Source organism: Zingiber officinale, chromosome 9B (assembly GCF_018446385.1).
Source record: "Zingiber officinale cultivar Zhangliang chromosome 9B, Zo_v1.1, whole genome shotgun sequence".
Lineage (NCBI taxonomy): Eukaryota > Viridiplantae > Streptophyta > Magnoliopsida > Zingiberales > Zingiberaceae > Zingiber > Zingiber officinale.
In genome coordinates this window covers 39,993,365-40,018,025 of record NC_056003.1, presented here as the reverse complement: position 1 = coordinate 40,018,025, position 24,661 = coordinate 39,993,365, and the positions used below count along the sequence as shown (strand labels likewise).

At 36.7% G+C, this 24,661-nt stretch overlaps 1 protein-coding gene across 1 annotated transcript; it reads right to left on the bottom strand.

The window, feature by feature from the left end:
- Positions 1–1,138: 1,138 nt before the first annotated feature.
- On the bottom strand, positions 1,139–13,677 carry LOC122024238 (pectin acetylesterase 8-like). The gene is made up of 13 exons (XM_042582807.1): positions 13,414–13,677; positions 11,718–11,841; positions 11,516–11,598; positions 11,108–11,237; positions 2,807–2,886; positions 2,591–2,677; positions 2,405–2,529; positions 2,248–2,308; positions 2,097–2,147; positions 1,943–2,020; positions 1,752–1,857; positions 1,520–1,665; positions 1,139–1,440 (listed from the first exon to the last, which is right to left on the bottom strand). The coding sequence occupies exons 2-13, from the start codon at positions 11,839–11,841 to the stop codon at positions 1,315–1,317; spliced, it is 1,197 nt and encodes a 398-aa protein (XP_042438741.1). The 5' UTR covers positions 13,414–13,677; the 3' UTR covers positions 1,139–1,314.
- Positions 13,678–24,661: the final 10,984 nt, after the last annotated feature.

Genomic DNA, 24,661 nt, shown 5'->3' with positions numbered 1-24,661 from the left:
TTAGCATTCAATGCATCGCAGGATAAGGCAATCATGGAGCTTAGACTCAAGACACATACCGTTGACATTTTGAATGAGTATGGGTCAATTTCCAACATGGCTCTTGAACAAGGCCAAAAAGTAACGACTGGAGACCAAAAATGACAAACTAGCTAGGAACAGTGTCTCTAGCTCTGCCGACATCTTAATTAACAAATGTTTTGATCAAATCAACTCTTGAAAAGTCACAACCAATTTCTTATTTTGACTAGTAGTTGATGATGAGACAATCGAATGCAAAAATTCTTATCCTAATTTATTATATATATATATATATATATATATATATATATATATATATATATATATATATATATATATATATATATATATATATATATATATATATATGCATTTATAATTAATTTGTAATTTAGATATTATTTTTAAACTTAGAATAATGATACAATTATCATATGACGAATAGTTATCAGAATAAATCCAAAAGTGCTCACAGTAGTACGTTGACAGACGGCCTCCATAGCCCGTCCATCACTATAGCATAGTCCATACCCCACTTGAGTTTACAAGACACTGTACTCTATTAACATGGTCGCTCTGTCAAATGTGGACCCGCTCAACTCCATCTGAATTTACAAGACCTTACATTTCTTTGCACAACCGCTCTGCCTAAATAGAGGATGCATGCATGCCCCACTTAAAGATTGAACTGTGGTGCTCTGAGAATCCATCAAGCACCGTACGTACCATTACATCGTGCCCAGAGACAGATATCATATCATTGTATGTACAATAAATTGTCAAATAAAACTTTTTAGTTAAATTTTCTTCGATGAGAAGATAGAAGTCACTTAAGAAAATATTTTTAAAAATTTACTACCAAGAAGCTATTTCCCACATTCAAATCCAAGATCTCTAGGTCACACGTAGATGATGACTACAGACTTTAAAATTTATCAAAGAGGATTATGCCTCTAAGACGATAAGTTGATATGAAAGATCAAGAAGATCTCAAGGATCTTACTCATAATGAAGATAAGGAGATGACCGGTAAGGGTCTCTCGAGTATTATGAAGATGAGAGAACGATCACATAACATGAGTATTACGATAAATTTTGTAAGTTAATTTTCTTCGGCTTTATTGTTAGAAATGTCATCCTTTTACAGTTATGTAAATGAATGAATGATAAATTGCAAAGCAACAGCAATTTAGAATGCAATGCGCTTATTCTACTCGGGGACAAAGTTGCTTAGCATTCCTTCTGAATGAGCTTGGATATGAGAATGAAACTTGCCGGATGCGAAACAAATTGCTATGCTTCTGACACCTCGTCAGGAGAGACATTGTTGTGACAAGTTGAATCGCATGGGTAGGGGCAATCGATCTTTATGATGGGTCTTCGATCGTAGAACCAATCTGCAACTGCCGTCGCAATTCGCTGTACAAGTACAATACCCATAAGACAAGATAGACAATAAACGCGAGTGTTTATCAATCGGACGGTTTAGGGAACTTACTGTCTTGTTAAGCATAGGAGAGTCAGCAGCAAACCATGTCTCTTGTATCTCCGACTGGCAGTGGACAAAGCAGGAGTTTATGAACAGACCTCTCGAACTTAAATTGCCTAATCCATTCAATGCATTCAAGAAGTCCATTCTGTACCCTGTGGCGTGAAAAACAAAAATACTACTATGAAAGATATCGTTAGACATTTATTTTAATGCCTACTAAGGAACATGACTAGTTCACCTTGAATGATTTCAAGTTGAGCTGGAGAGCATTGATTTATATCAAGCTTGCAGGCCTTCCAAGTTCCCTGAGGATCAGCATTTCCATATACCAAAATATTCCTTATCTGAAGTGGGTACCGAAAGCATGTAAAATATACTATGATCCATTACTACTCTACGAAGGCACACAAGTCAGTTTTTAGTACATACCTGCCATGTATCGTAAGCTGCATTTAGAATAAACAGCTGTGTATCGACTCCTTGAGCCATGTATTGAGGGAAGAAACACTGTATTATGTAGAGTTATCATTAGTCGGAAAGGAAAAAAGAGGAAGTTTACAATGCAAACTTCGAAACTACTTGCCAGTCCAGGTTCTGTTGTTGAAGAACAGTGAGCCAAATTCTTTGCTGATCCCTTAAAAACATGAACAACCATTTATGAACATTACAAACAAAAGTGTTTTGAATTTACATATAGAATATTTGTCTATTAAGTAGTTGCAGCAAAATCATACATGTGTTGTAACCACATCATTGTAGAAGGTCTTGATATGTTCAGTTCCAGTAATATCCTTCCTGTCAAATGGCACAATTAATGAATCTTATGCTGAACTTGGTCAAGTAGAACTTTCCTTGGTGTGTTTTTTGATTCGACAAGAATACACAGCTTACACATTTATGAAATAACCAGCATCTGAAAGGCATTTGACCTTGGCACTTTCTGGTAGAAAGTTCCGAAAGCTGTCACAGTGTAGTATTGAAGCCAATCCTCCAGCTGAACAACCAGAAAGAAGTGCCTGCAATACTGACAACGTCACCAATGTTTTTCCATAACCAAATTAGCACCTAGAAGCATACGTTTTCAGCCTCACTCATTCCTTGAACAAGTAGATCTTCCATAACGGCACGCCATACCCTGGCTCCTCTGTAGTGAAGATTGGTGACCTAGTAAATTCAAAAACGAATTAATTTATATAAAGCCCAAACTTGTGATCTACCTTCAATATGTAACATGAATGGTATCCTTCCAAAGTACATTATTGTAGCAGCAGATGGAAGGTCAATCTGACTCACAGGATCTACTTTCTCTACATCCCCCGTGAACGATGAGCCATCACAATAACGAATCTTGACTCTGTTCCAGTTGTAGAAATCTGAATGTCAACAGTTTGCACAGAAGATGTCAGAAAAGAAAAGTAGAACATAAATTGTTTGTGATCTGATAGCGGCATTTATAAGCAAAGATCTGTAGAGTAGTAGTGGCAACTTGACTTTGAGCTGGAAAAATTATATTTTGTATTATACTTTACAATATGAGTTATGTAGGGAAAAATCTGCATAATTGTACACCCACTTGGGTTTCTTTGTCATGATGGTGTTGTTCGGAATACTTGTCGATGTTGATCCAATGGCATCGGACCCAGTCAATTAGCTTGTTGATAAGTTGATAGCTCGAACTAGTAGAGTTTGATATGGCAATGTGAATCTAGTCTCCTTTAAATTCTCGACATACCATTTGGTTATAAAGGCACCACTTCGGATAATAAACATACGCTTTTTTATGGTAGTCATCAACTTGGTTTTTTCAGTCACTGACTTAATATCGTCAGACATGAAATATCTTTTCAGATGTTGATGCTTTTCGCTTTAAGGTCAATGTGAAGGCAAGCCTTCTCTCCTTAAGACAATATTATCTCGCCCAAGTGCTTATAGTTGATTAGCAATTGTCTCCGAATTTCAAGTCCTAGCAAACTTTCAAAGCCTTGAAACTGTTAGAGAGGAAGGGAAGACAATAGAACTCAAGAAGAAGAACTTGAGAATTTTTTGAAAATTAATATGTTTACCTAAAGGAGTGGCATTCTTGTATAAGGATGAAGGATCTCTTCTTCCAAGGAGTGAAAAGCCATTAATTAAAATCAATGTTCCTTTTTTTTTCGTTTGCAGTCATTGTATCCAAAACTCCGCTCATGACGACCGGTCATGACCAATCCCAAGCCCGGATAAAGGAGGAGGGTTGCGTTAGGTTGTCAGCCAGCGTCAAAACTATGACAAATATTCAATAAATGAATCCATTAAACTATTGTGCTAATGCTAGGTTGTTCCCCGGAAGGAACGCGTTGCAGGATCCGACTGTAACGTCTCGGCAAGGACCGCTATATTACCAGAACTCGGGTGTAGTGCTAAATATGCAAAAGTTCGCGTTACAGGGTCCGACTGTAACGTCTCAGCAAGGATCGCTACATCTCCATGAGAACTTGGGTGTAGTGTTAAATAGGCAAGAGTTCTCACATAATATGTTGGATAAGAACAAATATGATAGGAAAACTAATAATCTAAGATTTGGAACATGCAACATATGAACTCTCACTGGTAAATCAATGGGGAGAGTAGATATAATAATTAGGAGAAGAATTAGTATTTTGTGTGTACAAGAGACAAAATGGACAGGCGAGAAGGCAAAGATGATAGATAACTCGGGGTTTTAAGTTATGGTACACTGAAAAGAGTAAAGCAAGAAATGGAGTGAGTATTATTGTATATAGTTTGTTAAAGGATGAAGTTGTAGGAGTAGTTAAAAAGGGGGATAGAATTATAGCCTTTAAGATAATAGTGGGGAAAGAAACTATGAACATAATTAGCATATATGTGTTGGATCGAGAAACGCTAGGGGGGGTGAATAGCGCTCGTGGCTTTCACAATTTTCGGATTCAAAAATGTATCGAGTTGAGCTGTGGAAATTAAAATAAAAGAACACACACAGAGAGAACTCCAAAATTTACTTGGTTCGGAGCCTAAGGCGACTCCTACTCCAAGGCTCACGCTCGTTGAGCGTTTACTTTGGGCAACAACTATATCGCGCAAAAGGTTACAACTTTAAAGTACAATATTAAACCTAAAATGACAATTTTACCAACGATGAAAATAGCAATCTTGAAGCTTCGGGTCGTCGGGGTCTTGTTGTAGCTTAGCCGGATCATCTCGTCAACAGTGCACAGCTCAAAGATGCCTTGGAATGTGATGAATGTAAGTGCTGGTCGAGACCTCCTTATAAAGCTTGTTGAGGGCGCCCTCAACCTCCTTGAGGGCACCTCCAATCACCGAGTCAGCCGCGCGTGGATAAGCTGAGACTTCTTCGTCGCTCATCCTGTTGAAGGCGCCTCCATGCTCCTTGAGGGTGCCTTCAAGTCTGTCCGAGGCGCCTCAAGCCTCCATGAGGGCGCCTCCAGCCTTGCAGCGCACACTTCTCCTCCTCTGCACCCGAGGCACCTCTAAGCTCCATGAGAGCGCCTCGGGTACTGTTCATCCGAGGCACACTTTGCTTTTTAGTCCCTGCAAAATATGTTAGTCCACAAAATACCAACATATCCTGTCAAACAAAGTTAGCACATAATAAACATAATAACAGAAATATTTTGACAGTCTTCGGACTGTCCAGTTCTGACTTCGGATTTCTGACCGGAAATCCTAGGTCGAACCGACGCCTACTGTTCCCTCCGCGGGGAACGCGACCTCACCTACTCCACTCAGGAGAGCATACCTGATACCAGTCCGGTTCTCCTGACCGACTGGACTTTCTGCCTAGGGTTACCGCCCCCTAGAATTTTCCGCCACCTAGGGTTACCTCCCTCTAGGACCTCAGATTACCGCCCCTTAGGATTTTCCACCACCTAGGGTTACCTCCCCCTAGGACCTAAGGTTACCGCCCCTTAAGGTTTTCCACCTGCCTAACCGTAGTTAGGACTTTCCTGCAAACTCATTCACACATGTTAGATAACAAGACAACTTAACTTTGAACCCTTTGACATAATCAAAACACAGGTTCGATCGTCGGATATTTCCCGCACCAACAATATGCACCACAGGTAGGATTAGATGAAGCTACCAAATCAAGGTTTTAGGAGGACTTAGATGAAATATTACAAAATATTCCACCAAATGAAATGATTTTAATAGAAGGTGATCTAAATGGGCATGTCGGAGTAAAAAATGAGGAATATGAGAGAGTACATGGGAGTTATGGATTTGGAACAAGGAATGAGGAAGGGAAAACTATATTAGATTTTGCGATAGCATATGACCTTATATTAGCTAATACGTTTTTTAAGAAAAGAGAAAAACACTTAGTCACATTCAAAAGTAGGAATAATAAATCGCAAATTGACTTTCTTATGGTTAAAAAGAAGGATAGAAAAATTTGTAAAGATTGCAAAATCATCCCTGGAAAAAGCTTAAATACCCAACATAGGTTAGTAGTATTGGATATACGCCTCAAACATAGTATCAATAGAAAGTAAATATATACGATTCCTAGAATTAAGTAGTCGAAGTTAAAGGATGGGAAGCAAAATATATTTAAGGAGAAGGTAGAAATACAAGCATTAGGTGAAATATACGATGACTATAATACAACATGAGATAAGATGATATCAAAGTTGAAAATAGTATCTAAGAGTGTACTCGGTGAGCCAAAGGGGCATGCACTACTAAATAAAGAATTTTGGTGGTGGAATGAAAAAGTACAAGAGAAAGTGAAGGAAAAACGAATAACTTATAAGGAATTATATATTTGTAAGAACGAGGAAAACTTAAAAAAAATACACAATTACCAAGAAAGAAGCTAAGAAAGTAGTGAGTGAAGCAAAAAATGAAACTTTTGAATGATTATATCAAAAATTGGATACAAAGAAGGGGAAAGAGACATTATAGAATAGCTAAAGTGAGAGAAAGGAAAACAAGAGATCTTAGCCAAATAAAATGTATTAAAGATGAATGTAATAGGGTATTAGTAAACGATGGAGAAATAAAAGAGCGGTAGAAGAGGTATTTTCATCAACTTTTTAATGAAAGTTTAGGTGACCAACTTAACTTAGATAATTTAAGTGGGTCAAATGAGCATAGAAATTTTAATTTTTATCGTAGAATTCAAACTTTAAATGAAATGCACAATGAAAAAGTCGTTGGACCAGATGATATTCCGATAGAAGTATGGAAGTGCTTAGGGAAACAAGGTATTGAATGACTTACAAAATTAGTTAACATGATATTGAAAATGAAAAAAATGTCTGATCAATGGAGGATAATATAAGAACAAAGGAGATGTACAAAATTGTGCAAACTATAGGGGTATTAAACTAATGAGTCATACTATGAAACTTTAGGAAAAAAGTAATAAAAAAATATTAAGGAAGGAAATTACAATGACAGAAAATCAATTTGGGTTCATGTCTGGAAGGTCGACAATAGAAGCTATACATCTTCTTAGACAATTAATTGAAAAATATCGGGAGCAAAAACAAGATCTACACATGGTATTCATTGACTTAGAAAAAGCTTATGATAGAGTCCCAAGAAAAATTATATGGAGAATTTTAGAAAAAAGAGGTGTTAGCATAACATATATTGAACTAATTAAGGATATGTATGAGGATGTAACGACCAGAGTAAAGACTTCAGACGGAGTAATTGAAGCATTTCCAATAAAGATAGGGTTACATCAAGGATCAGCTCTAAGTCCCTATCTTTTTACACTAATTATGGACGAACTCACTGCGCACATTCAAGACACAGTACCGTGGTGCATGTTGTTTGCAGATAATATTATTTTGGTAGATGAAACACGTGAAGGAGTAAATGCTAAACTAGAATCTTGGAGGGAAACACTAAAAGGGAAAGGTTTTAAGCTTAGTAGAATAAAGACAGAATATATGGAATTTAAGTTTAGCAATATTAGAAGGAATGAAACAATTGTTAAGATAGGAGAAGACGAGTTGCCCGGAACCGAGAGATTTAAATATTTAGGATCATTTTTGCAAAACGATGGAGGGATTGAGAGAGATGTCTTGCATAGAATACAAGCAGAATGGGTGAAATGGAGGGGCACGTCGAATGTTTTATGTTACCGTAAAGTACCTCTTAAACTTAAAGGTAAGTTTTATAAAACCGCAGTTAGTTCTGTTATGTTATATGGAGTTGAATGTTGGGCTATGACTCGAGCACATGAGCAGAAGATGAGAATTGCAAAGATGAGCAGAAGATGAGAGTTGCAAAGATGAGGATGTTAAGGTGGATGTGTGGGCATACGAGAATGGACAAAATAAGAAATGAGAGCATTAGAGAGAAAGTCGGAGTTGCGTCTATTGAGGAAAAACTCTGAGAGACACGTTTAAGATGGTACAGACATATACTTAAATGACCAATAAATGCTCCAGTTAGGCATTGTGAAACTATGATAAACATGCATATCAAGCGAGGAAGAGGAAGACCAAAAAAGACTTGGTTAGCAACAATAAAACAAGATAAATTTATTTAAATATAGATGATGATATAATAGGAGATAAAGCTCAATGGCATAAAAGGATCCATACAGCCGACCTCACCTAATGGGAAAAAACTTGGTTGTTGTTGTTGTTGTTGTGCAGTCATTGTATCCAAACACACACAAGTGCATTGATCAGCTAATTAATTAATTTCAATTAATTAGTTAATCTATTATTTAATCTCATATTGTTGCTGATGCATTGGAATGCACTCATATGCAATAATTAATCAATTAATCTTTCAATTAGTTTACTAATTAATTATTCAGTTAATCAATTAACTTATTAGTTAATTTTTAATAATTAATTGATTAATTTTTCTCAATTTTTTCAGTCAAATCTCGAAAATTAATTCCAATTTCTCAACCAATTCTTCACACCTTGATGGTCCCATCGAGACTTGACACTTACACATATTCAAATTAACGTTCATGTGTTCATCTCCATGAACCTCACTCATATTCGAACTAATATTTATATTTGATCATACCAAACTAACCCTTCATTACTTGAATAATTACAAACATTAATTTCTCATTCACTTAGAAATCAGCTTACGACAATCTACTCACAAATTAGTCATCCTTGTCTTTATCGATTTATTGGTTATAAAAATCACTTTTTCCAAATAGATAGTTGGCATGCATTACTTTATTTTTGGGATCATTAGATTGAATCTAGATTTATGCACTTTTTGTCCTTTGGAAACCTTCTCCAACAAGTCATAGTATTAATAAATTTTCAAAACCAATAAATGTTTTAACTTATTGTCATATTGTTATTATCTTTCTTATATCTTAACTTATATGTTACTCCATCAAATCAATGACATTTCCAACTCTCGCCTCTACCTTACAATGTACTCAAAGGAGTGTAGTCAACTCCTAAAAGGGTAAATCAACTACCTGAAGATGTGTGTTAACTAAGTTTGACAACTACGCGTCAAAGATGATGACATAACTATTCAAAGGGGTGCATTTAATAATTAAAGAGTCATCAACTACCCAAAGGTGTATCTTTATATCGAAGGGGTGCGTCTGCACAAAGTGGTGCCTACTCTACCCTAAAGGGGTGCCTAGATTACCCAAAGAGGTGTCTCTACCCAAAGGATGTCTTGACTACTGAAAGGGTGTTTGTACTACCTAAAAGGATGTCTTAATTATCTAAAGTTGTATGTCAATTTGATGGGATGCCTTAACTATTAGAAGGGGTAGGTGTACGTCAATTTGATGGGATGCTTTAACTACAGAAAGGGGTCAGTCTTCAAATTGAAGAATCATGATCAATGTTGCCAACCCATCAACCCATTATTCCAAGACATCGACAAGATAATGAGCTCACCATTTGAAGGAGTTAAACTACATAGATACAACTACTCAAAATACGATAAAAATTCTTTTCTCGTAACTCATCCTTTGATTTCATCTATTGGTCACATGAAGGAAATGACACCCTATAAAAGAAAGGGAGGGGAAACATCAATTGAAGCACCAGCAAAGAAGAGTAATGTTAAACTTAGAGAAATTTTTATAAATATGTTTATTCTATTTCCAACTATGCCACTGCAAATCCAACTCCCATGGTTCACTTAGAAATGTTTATGGAATTGTAGAGTAATTAGTTCAGATATAAGATGTTTTTGGAGCATTATTTAATCTACATCTTAAAAAAATTATGGGTTCATCGCACTAACATGCTACATAGTGATGATACAAAGAAGGGCAAAACTCAAAAGGGCGCCATTTTTTATTGGAATCGTCAAAGGGGAGCCTTTTTTGATTTATTATCAAAAGGGCGTCCGATCTCACCTCTATACACTTTACTTTCCAAAACTGCTCTTATTTTTTGTGCTATTGTAGCAGCTACAAGATCATATCTATTACGCAATTATAGCATCTGCGATTCCATAGCTACTACACAATTATAGCAGTTATGATCTCTTAGCAACTACAACTGCACAGTTATAGCAACTATGATCCTATAGTTGCTACAATATAATATTGATCGGTATTGATTAGAAATAATCTTTATATGTTGTAGTAGCTATAATTTGTAACTGCTATAATATGATGTTGACCTATGCTGATTAAGTTGTCCAGAAATGAAGCGTATATATTATAAGAGCTATGAATTGTAGTTGCTACAATAGTGTCATTAGTGTCGATCAGATTCGAAGTGTTGTTATAACATAATATTTACCAATGTTGACCAGATGAAGTATTGATACAATACAGTTTATTAGTATTGACTAGAGTTGAAGTGTTTGTCGTAGCTATTAACTATAACTGCTACAACACAATTTTTTTTTTGTTGATCAAAGTTGAAGTGTCCATGTTGTAGCAGCTATAAACTTGTAGCTGCTATAATAACGTCAAAAATAAAAGAAATTTAGTGTACAAAGGCGGAATGGGGCGTCCTTTTGATAATAAATCAAAAAAAGGTGTCCCTTTGACGTTTCTCGTAAAAAGGGGCATCCTTTTGATTTTTACCCAAGAAGTAATGTTTTTATGTGATGCACAATACTTATTTTATATTATTAAGTTCCAATCATAACTCTGATAATTGTTATATTTTTATAACTTAATTATTATCACCTGCTTAGATAAGAAAAACTGGCTCATCAACTTTTAAGGCTTAAGAAGGAATCTAAAATTGCTAATCTAAGCTTATAAAAGTTTCTTTATTAGTACACCATCCACCGTACAAAACTAATCATGCTGAGTTTCAACATTGAAACAATAGCATACAATTCCGACCAAAGACCAACGTGGAAGGATGCCTTGATAATTAGATTTCACTTAAAAGAAAAGTTGAAGAAGCATTGACTGGACTTTTGCAATGGGTGAGGTGTCGACATACTTTACAGTTTTTCTTAAAAGAAAATAGTATACTGCAAATTTTAGATAACCAAGTAACATGTGCAAAATTTTCAAGGCACATTAGGAAGTAAAAATATTCAAGCTGAATAAAGGCAAGCAACCACTACAGCAAACATGAAAAATATTGCTATGCTAACAAGAGCAGGTAGCATATAAGACAAAATTTCTTGCTTGTGTACCTGGATTAAATGCTTGACTATTGCTTAAGATGCCTGAAAAAGCAAGTTGTGTAGCCATTTGTTTGGAAGAGCCTAAACGGGTATTCTTTCGTGCTAGACAAGTGGTTAAATTGTTGCACCATCCTCCTCCCTGAAAATTAGAAGAGAATCTTTTATGGTCTCAAGAATGAAAAGTATTCCTTTGATAACAAGATAAATTTACTTACAAAAAAACATTGCTTGTTACTGAACAAGATTACTTTGTGTTTGGTCTATATGCTTATTTTATTAACTTGAAGTCAAGATTATGACGGCATTACGAAATACAAAGATAATGTAAAGTATGAAGTCCAAGGAATTTTCTAATTCAGATAAGCATACTTTTAGCTAGTAGTCTTATAAATATTAGCGTAAGGTGTTATGGCATACCTCAAAATGGACCAACCAACTATTGTTTCCTGATCCAGAACCTCTAGACAGATGATAAGCTGGGGGACTTCCATCCAAACATACTACAAAAATATATCATAGTGAATAATAGATGAGACCTAACTGCTCGATCTCGTATGTGATGGCAGATTGAATGATGTGAACTGCACACAAATAAAGAGGAAGTCCAAGATGCTCTCACCTGCACCTGCAGCTTTGGCTACACCACTTTCGACATATGTAATATTTACAAACTCTGCTTCTGCTTTAAATGGTATCAGTACAGCAACCATGCAAATCCAACCATATAATATAACATTTAACATCTACAAAACAAAATAGATTTATCATCACAACATATACCCTGCTTTCGTAATTGGTTCAACAATTTTTCTAGAAAACATCACAAATCCAATATAGCTAGATAATAATTATTCAGATGGGTTGAAAAAATTGGTATGAAATAGTTCCTAAACCTGAGATCAAACTGAAACGATACAGTTACACTGAAGGGCTTTTGAGTATAATTTTACATGTCACTTGGCTGATATAGGCTTAGAAAAAATCAAAATCTTACATGATAATGAAAATCTTACTTAAATACCTTGCAAAGGTTTGATTTAATCCAACTTGCCAGGAAGAGAAAATCTATCTGAACCAAAGAATTTGATGGATACGAAATCAGATTTCTAGAATCAAGTGGTAAGTTGTAACATTGAAATGTATGATTATCTAATAATAAGTATGGTGCATAACTAGGCGGGAAAAGAAAGGAAAAGGGGGATAAAATCCTACTCATTGAGAAGGAAGGGAAGTTAATTCAGTCCAATTTCTTCATTTTATCTTCCTTTGAATCCCAGCGATATATAAAGTAATTCCTTTCTTTCCTTTTCCTACTTCCTTCTGATTAAACACAGAAGCAAATAAAGTAAGAACTTTAACTCAAACTCCAACACACAATTTCCTAGCCGACAGCTATAGTCAGTGTGTAAGAAAGCAAGTTTCTACTTTAAAGAAAATTTCATTTTACTCCTTATAGATTAGTGCCTTTTCCTAAATGCCTCCTGCACTTTTAAAGTTATCATTTTACCACTTATACTTTGAAATTCTCATCGAAATGTCTCATAATTCATTAACTTTAACCAAAGCTGACAGTTTGCACATGACAGAATGTACAGCAAGTTGATTTGAAAATAAGTTTGCTAAGGAATTTTTATTAAAATATTTTTTTTTGGAATGAAAAATATTAGTATATTTTTCAAGTGGAGTTAACAACCTTAAACTAGCTAAAACTGTTGATTTTTAAATCAATTTACACCATAAAAAATCGAGCTAATATGACTTATTAGTGGTATCGAAAAGCTCAAAGTGGCCAAAATATTTAATTTTTAGGCCACACATTAATTTTTCAAATCAGCTTGCACCATTATAAATTTCATCACAAACTATTCTGCAAAGCAACTAACAAGGAAATTAACTTTTTTCGAGTAAATAAAATTCTAAATATGTCCTGTACGTTGATTTAGCTTATTCTTAAACCGACTTGCAGTATATTCTGTCACGTGTAGTGTATACGATAGCTCAGTTTTAAATTCTACGGCATAAAATAACAATTTTGAAAGTACAGGGACATTTTTAAAAAGTAAGCAAACTACAGGTGGTAAAATGGCAATTTCTTTAACAAGGAAGGAAAACAAATTTTCTTTTCTTCCTCAATAGAGATTCTAATACAATCAGAGAAGAAAGGAAAACAAATTTAGCAGAAAAGCATGAAATCTTAGCGTTGAATGCTAAATATCTCAGATAAACATCGAATAGTTTCACCCAAAACAAGGGCAAAAGATCTGCATTCACATTTTCTTCCTCAATCAAGCAGCAGATAGAGAGTCAGAAATCACCTGAAAATGGCGGAGTATGCCGTGCCCCTTGTGGAAATCCGCAAGGCGTTACTTCCGATATAACTATGAATGAATCTCCAACCCAAGGAATCCAAACAACAACAGCAAGGAGACAAACAAACAAGTAAAAAATTGGATCTTTGAAGAAGACGTTTTGTTTGCAGGCAGCACAGAACAGGTGTAGTGTTAGGTATTCGATGAACAACAATGGGAAGCCAGAGAGCTGCCGGTCCTTTCTCGGGTCTCGCGAGTTTCAGCAGCAAACACAGCGAGTCGTGATAAAGAGCAATCTGGGGGAAAAAAATGCAAAGAGTAAATTTTGATTAGACAAATTTTATAATATTTTATTATTATTAATTAAATCTAGAATATTTTTGATGAAAATTATTATAACATCACTAAATAATGATATTATTTCTTTAAAAAAATAGATATGTGTTCTTTGATATTGTTTAAACATACAGTGTGCTTTTGATAATAATAATAAAAATAATGATAAATAATATTTTTTAATTGATAAACAATTAAAAGAATGTTTTTAATTATCTATATTGTTAAAAGATATCTTTTTAAAAAATTATCAAAATAACATTTAATCTATAATTTTTTTCAAATTAAAATTATTCTAAATTTGTCATGTTAATAATTTGTTTTCCTAATTAAGAATAAAAAATATATTGATGGATATTATTTTGATAATTTTTAAAAGATATACTTTATTGACAATATAAATAATTAAGACATTTTTATCTTTTTTTATTTTTACTCGACTAATTTTAAATACTTAAAGGCAAAATACAAGTGCATTAAACGGGAAAAGGCCAGAAATTGTTTGGAGAACACTGTATTTAAAATCGATATTTTTTTTTTTTGCCTTGACATTGGTATAAAATTTGATCGTTCAGCTAAATCGGTCCGATCTCTGCTTCATAGATTGACCGCTATAAATTAATAGTTAGATCCTAACTTTATGTAGATCTTGATCTAATACTACATTTGGAAATACATATATTGTAACACTAAGGGTGAGAACTCTCATTCTAAAGCCCCTCTAAGGTTATTCACGGAGGATTTTGTTTAAGTCAGATAATCCGTAATACATTTCGCACATACTGAAATTCGATATTATAATCTATTACAATAACGTCACATGCAAGTAACTGTATCAGCCTGTGGGAGCTAGAAATATATATAAAGAGTTTTATTACCCTATACATTTATCTATGTGCAATCTATAAACATCTAATATTAAATTTTTTTAAAAAATCACTTCTTTTAGTCCAAACCCTAAATTCTAAATCCTACATCATAAATCTTACTCTAAAAAAAAAAAAATGAGGTGCTCATGGTTTGTTCATAGATGGGTGCGCAGAGTAACAAAACTATGAGTTTTGTTACCATGTACACTCGTTTACAAGTAACCCGTGAGCACCTAGTATTAATTTTTTTAAAAAAATCATTTCCTTTAGCCTAAACACTAAACTCTAAATCTTAAATCATAAATCTTAAACTCCAAACTAAAAAAAAAAAAAAATGAATAATAGGTGCTCATGAATTGTCCATAGATGAATGTGTATGATAACAAAACAATAGAGAGAGAGGGTGCGTGAAAGAAAGGTTACACTGTGCGCCTGAGTGCATGTGGGGTGCCCAGATCAGTTCCAGGCACCCTACATGCACTCAAGCGCCCATGCAGGGTGCGCACACAGGGTGCCCAGCAAATCATCTGCTTATATAAGGTGGCGCACAGTGCGATCCTGTGTGCGATTATGCATCGCCAGTTTTTTTCTTTTTTTTTTAGTTTATTTATTTTTCTTGCACTTAAGCCATTTAGGTGTAGGGAGATTGTTGGTTCAATTGTTTTCAGGTCAAGGTTGACCAATTTGACTAAGCTCGAGTTGATTCGAGCTTGAGTTTCGATCTTTAGACAATATATTTAAAAAATATTTGAAAAGGTCAAGTAGGTCAAGGTAGACCGGATACTTGACGATATGTGAGAAGAAAGTCAAGTAGGTTGTGGAGGATCGGATACTTGATTGATAAAGTTCTAACTAGAGGTTAGACAAGGCAAAGTAATAACTCGAGGATTAGGCAAGGGCAAAATCCTAAATGAAGGTTAGGGAAGGTAAAGTCCAAGTATGTCAAGGAGGATCGCACGTTGGCAAAGAAAAGTTCTAATTATGGTTAGGCAAAAGAAAGTCCAAGTGGGTCAAGGAGGACCATATGTTGGAAAGTAAGTCCTAACTACGGTTACCGCACGCTGTCAAGAGAAAAGTATTAACTACGGTTAGGCAAGAGGAAAAATCCAAGTGGATCAAGGAGGACTGCACTTGGTGATCAGAAGTCCTACGGGAAGTTGGCAAATTCCAAGTGGGTCAAAGGTTACACTTGGTGAGGAAGTCCCAACAAGTCACGGTTGACGAGATGTTGGATAATGGAACCCTAGACTTGGATCAAGCAAGTTAGGGTTAGACAATCAATTAGGACAATAGATTAGGTTGAGTCTCATCGATTAAGGTCGATCCAATCAATTAGGATGTATTTCTAATCGATTGGGAGCTTCGCGAAGAGAAATCATGAAAATAATGGTTGGATCGATTGACCCAATAGATTTAGCCACTACTAATCAATTGAGTCAATCGATTAGGTAGCATTTTATCGCGAGAAGGAATAATCGATTGAGACAATCGATTAAGAAGTCTTAATCTATTGGGCTAATCGATTAAGACATTCTTGCCAGTGAAAAAAGAGTTACAGAATCGGTTGGGTAATTGATTAAGGCTCTCTGAATCGATTGAGATGTTTGGCAATCGATTAGGGTTCGAAAAAAGAGTTGTTCTACAGGTTGAATAGGTATATCTTACGTGGTAATCGATTAGGAGTGAGCCTAATTGATTTGGAGACGTCGAAGAACCCTAGAAAAGAGTTTTCATGGATATTTTGAACCAATTCCTTCACACACACACTCTCTATCAATTCTTGAGCAAGTGTTGTTGCACTTTTCAAGATTCAAGAGGCATCTACAAGCAACAAGAGATCAAGCAAGTAAGGTTTTCATTGTATTGTGTATTACTTTCTTGTTTTCTTTATATTCTTGTTGTGAGCTTGTATAAGGCTTCTCCATCTCTAGTTTGTTTCCAAGAAGTGATTTCATAGTGGATGAGATTGTGATGAGAGCAGACTCTTGGATTAGTCACCTTAAGAAGATGGATACCAAGTAAAATCCAAGTGTTAGCATTGGTGAGTCTTCACTTCAAGATATCTACTGTAAATCATCATCGATGAATCAATTGAAGTTATTCCCCCCCCCCCCCCCCCACTCGAGCTCCCAAACTATTTTAACAAGTGGTATCCGAGCGAGGTCGCTCTTCATTGGACTAATCACCAAGAGAGCAACGAGTTAGAGGAAGAAGAAGACATTAAAGCTTGAAGCCCTAATTTCAAAGTCAAGAAATTATCATTTAAGAAACTCAAGTTCAAAAATAGAGTGTCAAGATGGATTCGGATGTGATATCCGAGCACCTCCACCATTCGGAATTGAAACCTTCAATCTTTGGAAATCAAGGGTCAAAAATTTCTTTATGATGGAGATAGAGCAATGGTTTGCTCTAATAAAGGAATTTCAAGCTCTAATAGATAGCAAAGGGAAGCTCCTTTAGAAAAGAAAATAGACCAAGGAGTAACTAAGAAAATATGAGGCAAATGATAAAGTAACCAAAGTTTTGGTTAATTTATTGTCTAACAATATTTTATGTAAAATAGGATATTACAAGAGCGCAAATGAATTGTGGAGCAAATTGACCAAGCTCCATAAAAATCCCTCCACTTTGTCAAATGAAGACAAATTCAAAGAGGGAGACTCTTTAAATAAAGAACAAGAGGATTCAAAAGTTGAAAGGTGCTCAACATTCGAGAAGAAAAGTAAAGAAGCGTGCACCACAAGAATTGAGGGGAGGGGGGGGGGGGGGGGGGGACAGATCATTGACATTGGAACTAGAAAAAGCACCATCATCATCCAAAGTCAATGAGGAGGAAGAAAGTGGCAACCCTACAACCATAACTTGTGAAGGTATATCAATTCAAATTGCAAAAATAAAAATCACATTACATGCTTTAAGTGTAGGGAAAAATGACATTATAAGAGCAAATATCCAAAATTGATTAAGAAAAAGGGTCAAGTGGTATCCAAGGGTAAGGAGAAGCCAAAAGAGGTTCGCTCCATGGTATGAAAAGGTAAGAAGCACATTGTATACTTTTTTTGAAATTAGAAGAGATATTATCAGAACCAATATCCAAAGGGAATAATTTCAGCCAAGAAGAAAGGAGGAAGCTTAAATCAAGGGGGAGCTTCCAAGGGCAAAACTAAGGTATCATTAGCTAATGATACTTATTTATATAATGATAAAAAGTATGCTAGAAATAATTTCTATCATTTTAATGTTATTTATCATGAAAATAGAAAACATGAAAAATCTAAGGATAATTACAAGTCATTTTATGCTAGGACTAGCATACCTAAGGGTAGGAAGGTAGATAACAGTTTAGGCAAGAAACCGCAACAAGTTAAATATGTGCCTAAATAGAAAAGTGTCCAAGAAAATAATAGAAAATCCACATTTGAGGATTTAAGGATAGAAAATCAAGTTTTGAAGTCAAGGATTAATAAATTAGAGAATACCCTTAAGAAAATGACAATTAGTGTCCAAGGGTCTGAGAGGCAAAACCTAGGTTTAGGAAAACAAGAGTCTTTCAATGGCAAAAGAGGTTTGGGATGCACACCAAAAGCCAAGGAGAATGTGCCTTTGTACTATAGAGTTTCATATGGTTATGGAACTAATCATAGGTCTAAGAGTCAAGCCAAGGTTATAAGGGAGGTTACCCCTAGAGTTATACTTAAGGAGATTAGTGTAACCAAGGCTTCTAAGAAGCCTAGGAGGGTCATTAGGAAGGTATTAAAGGAAGTTATCCCTAGCAAATATCTAGAATACTCAAAGAGCACCAATGGATTTTAGGTTCTTAAAAGTGTGTTCTCTATACCCTATATGAGTTTAGAAAGTGTTAACTCTACATGAAAGGGTGGTTAACCCAACCATGGTAAAATTGGCACTTTAGGATATTTTTAAGGTAATGTTAAACCTTGAAAATGAAGGTTTAATTTTTTACTCTTGAAAGGGTAAGAATGTGCCAATAAATTTGAGGAATTGATGATTAAATTAGCATAATTAGGAGAGAAGTTGAAGAAACATTAAGTTGGGATTTTTCACATTGAGAAAAATGACAAACTTAGGCTTATTTTAAATTTTACAATTAGTTAGTGATACTTGGATAGAACATCAAGATATTTTGGGTATATGTTCTCATGACTTTGTTCTTGGGCTCTACCCAAAAGGCTTCATTCCAATAGAGATACCTTATATTCTTTTAAACTTATGATCTTTTCTATATCTTTCTAATGTGGAACTTTAATGTAAAATGCAACACCTAAATAATAATTAAATAATAAGGTTAATGGGCGAATAACCTTATTGGAATTTTTAGGAATTTTTAGAAATTTTTCGAGATTTAATTGGAGCTCGTATGACGTAGTTAGAGGGGATGCATTAATGGGCTTGAGAAAAGCCGGTTTGGAATACCCGGAGGTGGGAGTTGATTGAGAAATTGATCTAGGGTTTGATTGAAAATCCCTAAGTCATAAAAACACATCCCGTACCCTAGTAATTCCACCATCGATCCTCTCCTCCTCACGCGAACACCTCGCGACGTCGTCTCCCTTCCTTCACCGAAACCCTTCCTCCCCTCTTCCCATCGCCGACCGACTTCTCCTCTTCCCTCCTCGAGCCACACGCCGCCCGGTCTCCTCTTCTCTCCCGAGTTGCACCGTCGAGCTCTCCTTATTCCCCCTCTCATCTTTTCCGCAAACCTGCTTCACCCGGTCGCCACGGCCGACGCCAACGAATGAGAGCCACCCAAGCGCCACCGAGGGTTGTCTCTCCGGTCTTCTTCCTCCTTCCTCCACGTGCCTCTGCCTTAGTGCGATCGCTGCCTTCTCATCCCCGCCCCCGATCTCCTCTTCCCTCTCGAGCCGCACATCACCGCCACCCTCTCCGACCACCATCTAGTGTCGAGCCTTCCTCTCCCGATACTCTCGATTTCTTCTCGCCTCACACCGTCGATCCTCCCTTTGCTGAGTTCAACAGCTGTGTGACTTAAGCTCTGTTGGAGAGGGAACTGCCAATTTGGGTAAGTTTAGTTTAAAGGTTGTTGAATTCATTTTTGATTTGGATTACAAGGCCAATTATGGATTCCGTATTTGGATTGTTAGGGTTACAGGAGAAGTAGAGGATAGTTGTAGATTGTCGTTGTTGGCTGTAAGCCACTTCCAGTGCTACCTTGTTGCCAAATTTGGGGTAAGACATGTTGAGATTTGATTTTATTTATGCATTAGGTTCGCTAATTAGTTGATGATGATTAATGGATGGATTTGATGAGTATGTGGATAATCCATTATAAATTGGGTATGTTGGATTGTTAGTTCATGTCCTTCTTGGATTAGATTGAAGCATGTGAAGGAAGAGTTTGAAACGGTTTAGATTGATTAATAGTTGATACATTGATTATAGATTCTTAGTTTTGTCCTGTATCTTGTATTTATAGGATTTGAGTTGGATGTGATCTTTTGGATCTTGTTGAAGATGGTTGACACGAGCTACGTATAAAGGCGGGTACTTCTTGCTTTGTTTCTTTTAGTACTTTGACCTTGGTGCATGAGCTATTTTTGGATAAGGATTGCTTTACCTTGACTCCATTCGTATTTTTCTTATGCTTGATACTTCCACTCAAACCTTTGAGTTATTTGTTTCTATATCCATATAGTCTCTTATTATCATCTATGATATTTAGCAGATATTAGATACCAACCTTGTATACTTTGATGGTTATTTATTTATATACCGTATTGAGCATGCTGGCTTCATATAACATACCTGATTCCTGTTTATATATATATAATGACTGTTGTATTTGCGCATCATATCATTACATGCATGTCAACGATAAATTCTCCCTTGCGGTCAATAGAGTCGTTGACTAGGGCAGCACGCTCGACCACTCGAGAGAGTGGTAGCTGGAGCAGATGTCGTTTGTCCTGTCGTGCCCCCACTCACTTACTCATGAGTAGAGGAAGCTGGAGTTGTGAGCAGCAGGGACCCCCATCACAGATGTAGCTAGTTAGCTACTATGCAACTGTTCACTCGACCACTCGAGAGACTAGTAGTTGGAGTGTAGTATAGTTTGTCACTGACCCGACCTCTTGACCATACAGGGGTCATGGTGCAGAGGGGTGGACGGGAGTGATCATCAGTGCATATGTTGTTATTATTATTATACCTGCCTATGCTGTTGTTGCCTATGCTGTTGCTTTCTTATATTTACAGTTGTTCGTTTTGCCATGTGATGCATTTATACTTGTTGAGCTATATATGCATTGATCGTATGTTGTTCGACTCCGGTTTACTTATTGATAGAATGTCTTTACCTCACATGATACCTTTGTAGTGATGAACAGTTCAATAGTCGATCGATATTACTTCTGATCTTCTATTACCTAGCCTAGGATATGGTTTCAGGTATGAGCATATATTATGGTTCTATTTTAGTATCTGCTATTTTCCTTATGAGACTGTATACTATTAGCACTCTCTATTTGTATATTATGTTCATGCACTATCTTTCCTTTACCCACTGAGTCCCAGTACTCACCACCCCACCAATTGGTTTTTTCCTTCGCCAAGTAGCAGGTACATGAATCGAGGATGCTTGGAGAGTCCTGGCTGCCAGTTCCGCGTCACATTCGAGGGCAGTTTTCTTTTTGGTCTTATTTCCATTTGGATGGTATATTGATTTTGCGTATTTGCTTTTTAACCAATTGATGTGGATTTTAGAGTCTAGTCTGGTGATTTCAGGTATTTTGGTTAATGACCTTGTTGGTCTTACATTCGATTTTCCCTTGGAGTTTATTATGTGGAGTTTGTATTTGTGTTGTTGTGGTTGTGGTATAAAGCCTAGCCGGCTAGAAGTGTGTTATTTTGGTTTGTATGGGCTCCCTTTATCATTTTTCCGTTGTGTTGGTTTTTAGTACAGCCGAGTGAGCTGTTTATAACTGTGTCGTTGTGTTTATTTTATTCCAGCCAAGTGAGCTGAGTATATAACTACGTGGTTGTGTGTAAATCCAGCCGTGTGGGCGGATGATTATTTTTCTTATTTTGAGTGTTGATATATATGCTTATATGGTTATGTATGTATGATTTAGATTGTCACTAATACAGGGGAGATGCTGCTAGATTTTCGTCTGGCAGGGACTCCTCTGGGGCATGACAATTTATTGGTATCAAAGCATGGTTCGAGTCAAATGCTGGATTTTGTGTTTTTGGGATTTCGATCTTGTTTTGATTTACGATTTTTTTGAGTTTTGGGACCAGGCAACGACAGGATTTCTCCAAGCTATAGGAGGTATGTTTATGTACTGTTATCATACACTTCTGTTGGTACTTGTCTCGTTATTTGTAGTATATATGACATGTGTGAGTCAGCCACTGTTTAGGTCTATCAGTTCCTACTAGAGATTAGGGATTACATTCTCATGGGAATTCTTTTACCTTACCACCAGTACTACTAGTTCCTGCTATTACTATTTGGGTAGTGGATAGTATCTACTAAATATCATGTTGACTCGGTCAGTAGAGTATCGATTTACTCGTGTTGGTTCGGTTAGTAGAGAACCGATTTATCTTTGTTGGTTTGGTTAGTAGATGATTGATTTACTCTTATTAGCTCGATCAGTAGGAGACCGACATATTCTTTTATGGATCTAAGGCTCTTTGTGTATAGCAATTATGGAATGGGATTGAGTCGTTCTGAGATGTACATGCCTTCTAAATAAGAACTGTTGGTAATGTTAGTTGTCATTCTAAAAATAAATTTAAATATGAAGAGGTCATCGTTAATTTGATCTTGAGTAGCCTTGGTTTTTATAAAGTGAGTTTATCTCTTATTCAAATTTTCTATGAGTTGACCGTGGGCCTTGACTTTGCATAAACTGAAGAAACAAGCATTACTCATGTTATAAGATAGAATGGTGAAGGTAGATAAATACATAATCAAGATTCTCATGATACACCGTCAATATAAATTTGCAGCTTTCTGTATGAGATTGCTTGAAAAAATTGTTCATGGCGTGGATCAATGTGATGGCATATGCATACAACCTTGGTTGAACAATCAATTAGCCAGCGCTCCTATCTTATTTCTCTTGTTTTGATTGGATGTTGAGATTTGGATTCACAAATTAGAGACTATCATATATATGATTATGGGCTTAAGTAGGAAATGCTAACACGTGGTAAGGCTAGTGGTATACCTCATGTATGGACCTCCTCCTATGTTGTCTTAGTTTGCTTTAGTTAAGGATGATTTTGTTTAGCCATCATGAGGATGTAAATCTTTGTAGGTGGAATATAGTGACATCCAAATATAGTGCCTCATTAGAAGCAGGAAAATATGTTTTTTAGCTTGATGATTTGTTAGCATTTTGCACATGGTTCTGTTGGTGCGGTTAGCACTAACGGTCTAACTCAAGTTTTGATAAATGACAAATTAGGTTAAGTTAGGTTTGTCGTTGTCTAACACTCTGATCGAGTGTGCAGGCGAAGTCCAGATAGGTCAACGGGCTGACCGGATGTCTGGCACGAAGCCCAGCTAGGTCAACGGGCTGACCGGATAGCTGGCGAGAAGTCCAAGCGGGTCGACGGGCTGATCGGACGCTTGACACGAAGTCCAGCTAGGTCGACGGGCTGACCGGATAGCTGGCGAGAAGTCCAAACGGGTCAAAGGGCTGACCGGACGTCTGGTAGGTGAGTAAAGGTAAGTAACTAGAAGGGAGTGACTGTGAGGACGCATTCCCGGGAAGGGAACTTAGGCGCCGATCTGACTTAGAACCATTTCGAAACTCTAAGTCGAGATCTTGACTAGATTCCGGTCTCGGAAAGACGGAATCTAAGTCATACTCTTTATGTCAAATTATAAACTGTGCTAACACTTTGTTTTGCAGGATATACATTGTCTCGAACTAACCTTGTCTTGCAAGAACAGGAGCTTCTGGAGAAAGGGGGTCCGGGCGCTCGGAGGGGATCCGAGCGCCCTGAGGTCCAGGCGCCCAGAAGGGATCCGGGCGCCCAGAGGCAAGTTTATCCAAGACGCGGCGTCGACACGTGGAGCTCGCTGGTTAGGACTGCTACATCACACCAGGGCGCTCGGAAGGGATCCAGGCGCCCCGAGCATCCTATAAAAGGAGGGTCAATGGCGGAGCTCAACACACAACTCAGAATTGACGATATGCTCTCCTGTGCTCCTGCGACGTTGCGACACTACTCCGACAAAGCTCTGTTCCTTTCTATTGTTTTATATTTGTCGGTATTTTCTTTCTATCAATTCCTGTACTTTAATCTTGTAATTCTATTTTCGAATTGATAGTGATTGCCCATCGAAAGCACCCTCGTGTGTGGGCCTTGGAGTAGGAGTCGCCAAAGGCTCCGAACCAAGTAAATCCTTGTGTTATCTTTGACTTATTCTTTCTTTTCCGCTGTGCTTACTCGCCTTCGAATGTTTTTCGATATTCACCCTCCTCTATCGATTCTTCACGATCCAACAAGTGGTATCAGAGCAGGTACCGCTCTGATTTGGTGCAACCACCAATCAGACAAAGGGAGCATCTGTTTTAAATTTTTTTCTTCTTCTTCTTCTTTTCTTCCTCTTTCGGCTTTCAGTTTTTTTTGTATAATTCCAAACTGGTATTATTACCTTTTTAGAAGTTTTTTTCGTTGCAGTTAATCTAAATTGGTGCAACACCAATTTAGTTTTCTTTATTAATTCTATTCCCTCCCGCACTACTAAATCCAAGACCAAGTCTTGGAATTTTTTGTCGCTACTCTCTTGTATGTAGAATGTCTCAGATCGAAGGCTTCAGCACAGTGCGACCTCCCCTATTCAACGGGGATGATTTCCCGTACTGGAAGAAGCGAATGGAAGTGTATCTCAAGACGGATTTCGACCAGTGGCTTAGCATCACAAAAGCTTACAAACCGCCAGTTGACAACTCCAGAAATCTGCTTGATCCAGAACAATGGAAAGCAGACATAAAGAAGAAGGCGTCAACGGAGAACAAGGCGATCAATACATTACAATGCGGATTAAC